Source organism: Hemitrygon akajei, chromosome 27 (genome assembly GCF_048418815.1).
Source record: "Hemitrygon akajei chromosome 27, sHemAka1.3, whole genome shotgun sequence".
Classification (NCBI taxonomy): Eukaryota; Metazoa; Chordata; class Chondrichthyes; order Myliobatiformes; family Dasyatidae; genus Hemitrygon; species Hemitrygon akajei.
The window spans coordinates 30,364,694-30,374,672 of NC_133150.1; the positions used below are offsets into that span (position 1 = coordinate 30,364,694).

At 43.2% G+C, this 9,979-nt stretch overlaps 1 protein-coding gene across 1 annotated transcript; it reads right to left on the bottom strand.

Annotated features, from left to right (window-relative positions):
- Positions 1-7,156: 7,156 nt before the first annotated feature.
- Positions 7,157-8,354, bottom strand: LOC140716997 (serine protease 27-like). The gene has a single exon (XM_073030192.1). The coding sequence runs from the start codon at positions 8,352-8,354 to the stop codon at positions 7,212-7,214; it is 1,143 nt and encodes a 380-aa protein (XP_072886293.1). The 3' UTR covers positions 7,157-7,211.
- Positions 8,355-9,979: the final 1,625 nt, after the last annotated feature.

Below are 9,979 nucleotides of genomic sequence, written 5' to 3' on the forward strand. Positions count from 1 at the left end.
GGAACGTCCCTTTAGAACAGAAAGAACTTCTTCAGCCAAAGGATGGTGAATGTCAAATTCATGGCCACAGACAATGGTGGAGGCCAAGTCATTGGGTATCTTTAAAGCAGGGATTTAGACTTTTGATTCATAAGGGTGTCAAAGGTTACTGGGAGGATGGGGTTGAGAGGGATAATTAAGCAGCCATGATGGAATGGCCGAACAGACTCAATGGGCCAAGTAGTCTAACTCTGCTCCTATGTCTTATAGTTTTATGGGTCTGATCTATCACTGCAGTTTGGAACTAGACATGCATATAGGAAGATCAGCTCCAAGCCCTTGATCCCACAATGCTGCGCCAAGCTAATTAAGCCAATGACACCTGGGCATGGCAAGAATACATATTCTTGTGCCTATTTAAGAGCCTCATAAATGCTTCCATTGTATCTCCCTCCAACCAACCAAGCAAACTGACCCAGTCGACATTCAGCAGGTCTCAGCCTGAAACATCAACTGTTCATTTCCGTCCCACTGAGTTCCTCCAGCATTTTGTGCGGGTTGGACCATAAGCATTCACAGCTTCTCTTTCCACTATACTGCCTGACCTGCTGTGTGTGTCCAGTGATCCTTGTTTGTTTCAAAGCATCTTTATTTGAAATGAATTGCACAACCTCACTTGAAGGGCATCATTTCTGATAGTACATACCTTTGTAATTGGGAGAATATAAGACAATGGGCCACAAATTTAAATTTAAACCTACATCATTGATTTCAAAAATGGTACGTTACATTTATAGCTTGTGTGGTTCTTGTTAATTTATCTGCATTACTATCATTATTGAATGGTAGCAAATAGAAAATATAGCAGCCATGATACATACCATTTCTCTCCTTTTAACAGATGGAGAATGTAAGGTAGATTTGGAATACATAATGTAAATTTGGGATGAGAGTACTGCTTCCAAGCTAGCTGTCACACAGCTAGAAACCATCTTCAATAATTTGATTAATTCATTGCAGGGTAGTTAATAACCCCAAATCAATAGGTTTGCAAGGAATTAAATTGTTTGCTCACTCCCAAATGGTAACTTTCTCTCCAGAGAACAGAACATTCAGGACACACCAGGAAGTTTCGCTCGAACCTCTATCGAATATTTCAGAAGTAGAGAGAAAAAAAATAGATAATGTTGGAGGACAAACTGTGCCTGTGGAGAAAAGCACAAAGTTAACATTTCAAGTTAATGACTCTTCCTCAGAATTAGAAAACTGAGAACATAAGTGTTTAGTTTTAAAACTGCAAAGAGGAGGAGAGTTGGAGAGAACAAAGGGCAAGTCTGTGCAAGGTGGACACCTAAGTTGATCAGGTAATATATTACTTTCAGAGTGATCTAGTTAAAAGATGAATTAGGACAGTTTGAATGAGAATAAAAAAGTTATGCTGGAACTGTGAGAGGCAGAAGAAAGAAGTTCTTGGAAATTTAATAGCATAGAATGGTAGATATAATAAGCATTTTAGTTAGTTACTATTGAGGGATAAAAACTGAATTAAATTAGGTGATCCCCTCCCACCCACCTTCTTATTCTGCCTCCTGCCTTCTTCCTTTCCAGTCTTGATGAAGGGCCTCGACCCAAAATGTTCACTCTTCATTCCTCTCTAGTGATGCTGCCTGATATGCTGAGTTCCTCCAGCATTTTGCGGGTGCTGCTCTGGACTCCAAATATCTGCAGAATCTGTTGTGGGAAAGGTGGGTCTTTGGCATCTTCTTTGGCATTCAGTGGCACTATGAAAATTGAGTTCCAAACCACATCCAATGACCAGAACCTCGAGAAGTCTATTCACATAAATATTGTGGCTGCAAAGGCAAGCTAGGTATCCTGAAAGCGACTCTTGTCCTTCCACCGAGTCCAAGGCACAAGTCAAAGATGTGAAGGAATACTCACCACTTGCCTGCATGAGTAGAGTACCACCAACTCTCAAGAAAGTCGACAGCATCCAGGATAAATAAGCCCAGTTCACCGGCACTTCATCAAACTCTCTAAGCATTCATTCACTTAACAACCGGCACCCATTCATACCATCTTTGAAACGCAAAGATCAAAGTAAATTTACAAAGTACATACATGTCACCATAAACTACCATGAAATTTATTTTCTTGCAGGCATTCATAGTAACTACAAAGAAACACAATTGAATCACTGAAAAACCACACACAAGACTTGGAAACAACAAAAGTGCAAAAGACACCAAGCTGGGCAAATAGAGAAAAAAAGGAAATAAAGAAATAATAAAAATTTTAAAAATAAGCAATAAATATCGAGAACATGAGATACAATTCATAGCAAAAGGATTTGAGTACAGGAGCAGGGAGGTTCTACTGCAGTTGTACAAGGCCTTGGTGAGACCGCACCTAGAATATTGTGTGCAGTTTTGGTCCCCTAATCTGAGCAAAGACATTCTTGCCATAGAGGGAGTACAGAGAAGGTTCACCAGATTGATTCCTGGGATGGCAGGACTTTCATATGAAGAAAGACTGGATCGACTAGGCGTATACTCACTGGAATTTAGAAGATTGAGGGGGGATCTTATTGAAACGTATAAAATTCTAAAGGGATTGGACAGGCTAGATGCAGGAAGATTGTTTCTGATGTTGGGGAAGTCCAGAATAAGGGGTCACAGTTTAAGGATAAAGGAGAAGCCTTTTAGGACCGAGATGAGGATAAACTTCTTCACACAGAGAGTAGTGAATCTGTGGAATTCTCTGCTGCAGGAAACAGTTGAGGCTGGTTCATTGGCTATATTTAAGAGGAAGTTAGATATGGCCCTTGTGGCTAAAGGGATCAGGGGGTATGGAGAGAAAGCAGGTACAGGGTTCTGAGTTGGATGATCAGCCATGATCATACTGAATGGCGGTGCAGGCTCGAAGGGCTGAATGGCCTACTCCTGCACCTATTTTCTATGTTTCTATGTTTGCTGTACATATATTATAGGGAATGAGAGGGAAAGGGAGGGAGGGAGGGAGATACAATATATGTATATACTGTATATCTATCTATACATGTATCTATCTCTATATAGAGATAGGTAGATATGTGTATAGATATTAATATAGATACATATATTGTATGTACATGAAGTGACTCTAGGTACAGTATATAAGTTCACTCTGTCAGGAAATGATTAAGTACTGGTGGTGGCTGTTGCGGTTGTGGTTTCATATAGCAGGTGTTTTTCTCTTCATGCTTCTAATTGACTTTTGTCAAGGCACTCCTCCAGCTCCTGGCCGCACATTAAGCTGCAGCAAAGCCGATCATGGTGAGAGGGCATGTTTGGACCAGGTGGAGGACGTCTTGGGTTGGGGGTACCACAGGGGCAATCTGGGGGTGGTGTGGCGAGGTAGGTTAATGGATGGAGGTGTTTATCAGCCTGATGACTTGGTGGAAGTAGCTGTTTTTCAGTCTGTTGGTCCTTTCCTGATTGTAGCTTCTTCCCTGATGGGAATGGGTCATCAGTCCACAAGCATGTTGGTTGGGATCCATCATGATATTGCTGGTCTTTTCCTGGCACCTTTGATGACCAAAGTTCTTGATGTCGGGTAGGCTGGAACTGGCAATACATCGGCTAGTTTTGACTACCCACTGAAGAGCCCTTCTATGATATATATTCACAGATCTCAGGTACTCTGGTAGACTGAAAATTATATCCATGTCAATTATTTGAATATCTTTCAGAATAATTTATGTCTGTTTAATAATTTATGTTTTTGATTCATTGAGGATTAAGAAAACACATAGGCCCCATTCAGTTCACAAGATAAACTCCATGTTCAGCCATTCAGTAAGTAGTATTCAGTTTGTTAAGTAAGCTGTTGAAATAAATATTCTGCAATTATAAACAAGAATTAATGTCACAGTTTGGAGGATACAGGTTCATTTGAAATGTCTTTTATATTGACAACAAACAAGATCTCCTGCCATCTTTAGCTACTTTACTGACTGTCCACTTCACTCTCCCATCTCTTGGTTTCTTGTTATCTCTCCAGTCTTCCTAGCCCTTTGTACATAGCTCTGATCTCATATTCCTCAGAGTCAACTTGGTTCTTATCCCTTCTCTGGTGTCTCCATTCTCCTACAAATCCAACTCTCTCATTCTTCTCACACAGGACTCATCTCCAACTCTCTTGCCAAAGATGCCTGGTCACAAATCCTCTCTCCCTTTTGCTATTATCACCTTACTTCTGGCCTTTACTTCATTTTGCAATACCCTCAGACCAGGTGGTGAAGAAGAAGGAACCAAAAGACACAGTAATCACTGAATCATACTTACTACTCTCTAGAGCTGCAGAGTTTGAAGGGCTTTTGGGACTCAGATATATCTGAGTAATTTTCTTTGCATAGAATGAGAAGGGCTTTTTGTGCACACAGGTATTCATATAAATACTGCTTCATATTCACCAAACCTGACAGCATTTCAAAGAGGAAAGAGCTAAGCAATTATTCACTCGTCACAATAGTTTTCTATAGCCCAGCAAATCTTTCTTTTTCAATTACTTACCTAGATCTATTTTGTAGTCTACGAATCATATGGGTTCCATTGGCCTTTCATGGTTACATACTTCATAAAACAAATTCCTCTTCACCTGCTCCCAGGATGCATGGTAATTTTGTTAATGGAGAGATATTGATGGCAATGAATGAGGAACAGCCTTCACCCAACACCCCTCTGACTTTCCCACCAACTCCCATTTCAAAGCCCCTTAAATGATTTTCAAACTTGGGATTCAGTCCTTACTTCAAAATCAAAAATTTTAAATCACCCTAGAATCTAGCATTTCAAACGTTATAAAATCCTGGCAAACTCCTGTTTTAGAAACTGAATCATTATGGAGACCATTTTGCCCAATAAATGCCTGCCAGCATTTGCAAGCACCATCCATTTAGACCCATTTTCCTGGCTTACACCAAGCCCTCACATTACATTATCTTCAAGCACTTAATGGATTTTGAAAGCTACAGTTGAACTTGCTACCTGCACCTTCTCAATGTGATTTTGTTTTCCTGCATGTATCTTTTGGTTCTATTGATTAAAAATCTCAATCTGTGCCCACTGGTTATCAGTCCTTCCACCAGTATGGTTTCTCTTTATTTACTTTGACAAGCTGCTTTGCCAGTTAAAGATTAAAGATTAACATTACTTGATACATCTACATTAAGCATACAGTGAAATGCACCATTTGCATCAAATCAAATCAGCGAGGATTGTGCTGAGCGGCCGACAAGTACCAACTCATTTCTGCTGCCAATATACCAAGCCCACAATTTACTAAGCCTAACCATATATCTTTGGAATGTGGGAGGAAACCAGATTTCCCAGAGGAAAGCTATGTCATCATGCCATTACAGATAGCAGTGGGAATCAAATCCCAAGTTTACAGCTGGAACTGTAAAGCATTGTGGAAACCATTATGCTACTGTGCCATTTCAAATCTCCATTAAATGATTCCTGCCTGAAAGTGAGCAATCCTAGCTTCTCCATTTAACTGAATTCCTTTACCCTAAAACTATTGTGATAAATTGCTATTGAACTCTTTCAAAGGCACAGATTGTAGTGCCCAGAACTGCAGCTATAACCAAACTGTAATTTCTATTCATAGAGCCTAAGATATTTTGTATATTTTCATCCACTCTCTTAACTTGTCCTGCCACCTTCAAATCTTTATGTTCACATAATGCCAGCAGTCTCTGTTCCTGTATTCCATTTTGAACTGTACCTTTTTCATTGGATTGCCTCTCCTCATTCTTCCAAAATCATTCATTTCACAAGTCTGTGCCAAACTCCTCATGTTTGCTAATTCTACCAGCCCATGTCCTTGTGGGATTACAGTCATGCCACCTGCTACTTTATTAAGTGGCAATGCAGGCTTGAGAGGTCGTGACCTTGCCCTGATTCTAATTTATATGTTTGCATGTGAAACTATTGCTATTGTCATCACTGTCTGCTCCTCTTCCAAAGTTCAATGTCATCCGCAAATTTTCAAATTTAGAAATTGTGCCCAGTTACAAGTTGATAATATCTATCAATGACAGTCCACTGCCAGGTCAACCTTGATATTATAGAATGGTGGAGCAGGCTTGATGAGCCAGATGTCCTACCCCTGTTCCTGTTTCTTATGTTTGTAAGAAAAGGAGTGGCCATAGTATCAATCTTAGGGAACATCAATGTATACTATCACTGTGTGTTCAAAACACACACTCCCTGTTCCCTGTGCTAGATCTACACTACATGTCCACTTATGTTCTTCATTGCATAAATCCTGTTTTGCTAACAGACCTATGAAGCCATTATTAATTGTAATCTTTATATGTAATTATTAATTTTAGCCTTTATATAGCAGCATAAGATTAGCAGCTCTGGTTGGATATATCCTTAAAGATTTCATTATGTGTAAAATTAGTCAGCTCCATCTTGGGTACTAGCCTCCGGAATATCCAAGACATCTTCAAGGAGTGGTGCCTCAGAAAGGCAGCATCATTCATTAAGGACCCCCACCACCCAGGACATGCTCTTTTCTCACTGTTACCATCAGGAAGGGGGTACAGAAGCCTGAAGCCACACACTCAGTGATTCAGGAACAGCTTCTTCCCCTCTGCCATCTGATTTCAAAATGGACATTGAACCCATGAACACTACCTCACTTTTTTACTTCAATCCAGTTCAGATATGACATGGTCATAGTGTTTTCGCACTATTTTAACTATTTAATACACATATATACTTACTATAATTCATTTATTTATTTTTTCTATATTTATCATGTGTTGCATTGTACTGTTGCCACTAAGTTAACAAATTGCTGTTGATATTAAACCTGATTCTGATATGTCATTGCATCTCCCACTGGTATGTCCAGTTTCCTGCTAATGCATATTCCTGAAGGAAGCCTCTCAGTCCAACTAACTCTTCATCATTCACTGAGAAAACTTGACTGTCAATCAAATTACTTCATCTTCCTAAATGGATGCTGACTTTAACACTCCCTCAATTCTAGCTCATATTTAGCTTCAAAAAAAGAAAAAAAGAAGTCCAGTACTATGTGCAAATGTTCTTTTCCATTCCGATAAATATTTAATATTCAAATCTAATCAGAAAAAAACGAATTATTATTCATGGATCCATCAGTCAGGTTTGGATATAATCGCAAATCTATCCGGGTTGAACGCCGCCAGGAGCTGTTCAGCGTCTGTGGAGCCCTGACATCGCCAGCACAGTGAGCATGAATGAGCGGATATGGCCAATTGCCATCCCAATTACTGAAGAGCAGCGGACGCTCCCGGACGTTGCCTTGGCAAGGGTGGCTGGGGTCGCTCTATCTGTGCATGTCAAGGATGGAGGACGGCAGGGTCTGTAGACCGTTGTGCGGTTCTCCAGAGGCTGGAATATCACACCCCCTCTGTTTCTGTTTTTCCAACTCATTCTCGACTGCCGGGTAGCATTATTCGCTCTGTACTGCCTGAAGTCAAACATCTTCCCATAACGGGCAGTGACTTCTTCAATCCAGTTCAGGTATGACATGGTCATGGTGAAGACTCCGGGCCAGCGCTGGGAACAGTCATTCGCCCAGCTCACCAGCCCGATCTGGAAAAACTGCTGTCGGTTCCAGGCCTTGCAAACCACCGGACCGCCGGACTCCAGGTGACAGGCAAGCTCTCGGTCCTTCTTGAAGTCCATGCACATCATGGACGGCTGGAGCTTGCCGCTGAAGATAGTGTCGTTGCAGTCTTTGAAGGCGACGAAGGTGACAGGCACTTCCTGGAGAAAGTTTGAGGTCTCCTCCCCGGACTTCATCCACCCCGTAATGTAGCAAGCGGACCAGTTGCTGTTGAGGAAGGTGTCCCTGTCAGGGAAGCAGGCGGGCAGTACGTGTTCGCCGAACTTGATGCCCTCTCCCATCCTGACCAGAGCGATGTCGTTCTCGCCCGTCTGCTCGTTGAACTCTCCGTGCATGATGACGTCGTGCGGGTTGGTGTAGCGCGTCCACTGCTCGGGACTCATCTGGTTGTTCAGCCCGCTCACCACCACGATCTCACGCAGGTTCTGCGGCACGGGCGGGATGAAGCAGTGGGCCGCCGTGATCACCCAGTACTCGCTGATGACGGCCCCGCCGCAGAAGTGCTTGTTCTGGGTCGCCAGCTCCAGGCTGACCTGCCAGGGCCACGAACTCCCTTGAGGGGTCTGGGCCAAACCCGGCGGAGGGGCTCTTCCTCCGCTGTCCACCCGCCTGACTCCGCACTCGGTGGGGTTCTCGGCCGGTAGCCGCGGCGCCAGCAGGAACACCAGGATCACCAGCCACTGGGCAGAGGCTCGTGGCGAGGGCATTGGCCCTCAGCACATGATCCGCTGGTTCGCCTCCAGGGCTGAGGCTGGGGCTTTGGATTGAGTGCGCGGCGGGACGGGGGTGACAGGGGGCAACGCGGGAGGAGACCCCCAGACATGGTGTTTGTGATGTCACGGTTAGGGACACTAGAGAGAGTCGCACCATCTCTCCCCACTCTGTGACGTCGTTATGAGTTACGGCATCACTGGGGAGGGATCCGTGAGGTGGGCTTGCTCTACCACCATCTCACCATGGTCTGCTCTTATCCTCCATGGCTCCATTCAATAGCACCTTCAAGCCCATTGAATAGAGCAAACACTCTCCCTAAGAGGGGTGCTACACTGGCTGGGTTGGTGAGGAAATTATGAGGAAAGGTTGAACAAGCTAGGGGAGTTCTCTTTGGTGCAAAGAAGGATAAGGGGTGACAATAGAGATGTACAAGATAACAAGTGGCATAGATCCAGTAGACAACTGGAAACCTTTTTGCAGGTTGGACATAGATCGTGTGATGGGGCATAATTTTAAGGCATTGAGGAAAGCCTAGGGAGGTAAGGTTTGTTTACACAGAGAGTGGTGGGTATGCAAAACATGCTGCCAGGGGTGGTTGCAGAGGCAGATACATTGGGGATATTTAAGAGACTTTGACATAAGCACATTGGTGATAGAAAGATGGAGGGCTATGTGGGAGGGAAGGGTCAGACTGACCTTTGAGTCGTTAGAAGGTCTACACAAAAACCTGTACTGTGCTGAACTGTTCTAAGTTCAATGTTCTAACTGCGCTCGTCCTATTTGCCTGTGTTTGGCTCACGTCCTTCTAATTGCTTCTATCCAGGTGACTGTACAAATGTCATAATTGTATCTGCCTGCACCACGTCTTCAGGCAGCTCATTCCATATACTCACCACCTTTTGTTTGAAACCTTTGCCCCTCAGGTCCCTTTTAAATCTTCCCACTCTCACCTTAAACCTTTGTCCTCTACAAGGGCAAACCTCAGCCTTCCACATGCCAGAAATTGAAGCCCTAGCCTATCCAGCCTTTTCTTATAACCAAAGCCCTCCAACTTGTAAACTTTTGCCCTCTCCAAACGTAGTTGACTGGAATTGTACACAGTACTCTAAATGTAGATTTACCAATGTCATGTATAGCTGCAACATGATGTCCCAATTTATGTACTCAGCATGAAATCAATGGCATGCCAAATATCTTCTTCGCCACACTGACTACAGAATCATTACTTTCGAGCAACGATGTACCTGCACTCATTGGTCTGGAACAATTGTTGTGTACGTCTTCGTTCACCTTATTTTATTTGAAATGAGCTCCTTCCGCCATTCCTCAGCCCACTGATGCAGTTGATCAAGAACCCGTTGTGTTCTCAGATGACCTTCTTCACTCTCTGGCAAAGAGCCTCAAGCTATTCTGGGATCCCTCGTCCTGCCAGGTCTGTCTAGTCATAATGATTCCTGGAATCTCCCCTAGCATCTGGACAGCTAGTCACTAATTAGTCATACGGTAAATCAGCAGAGAATCAGGCCCGAAGCTCAACCTGTCAATGCCAGACAAGGTGCTCACCTATGCTAGTCCTATTTGCCCACGTTTGGCCCTTACCCCCCTAAACTTTTCCTAT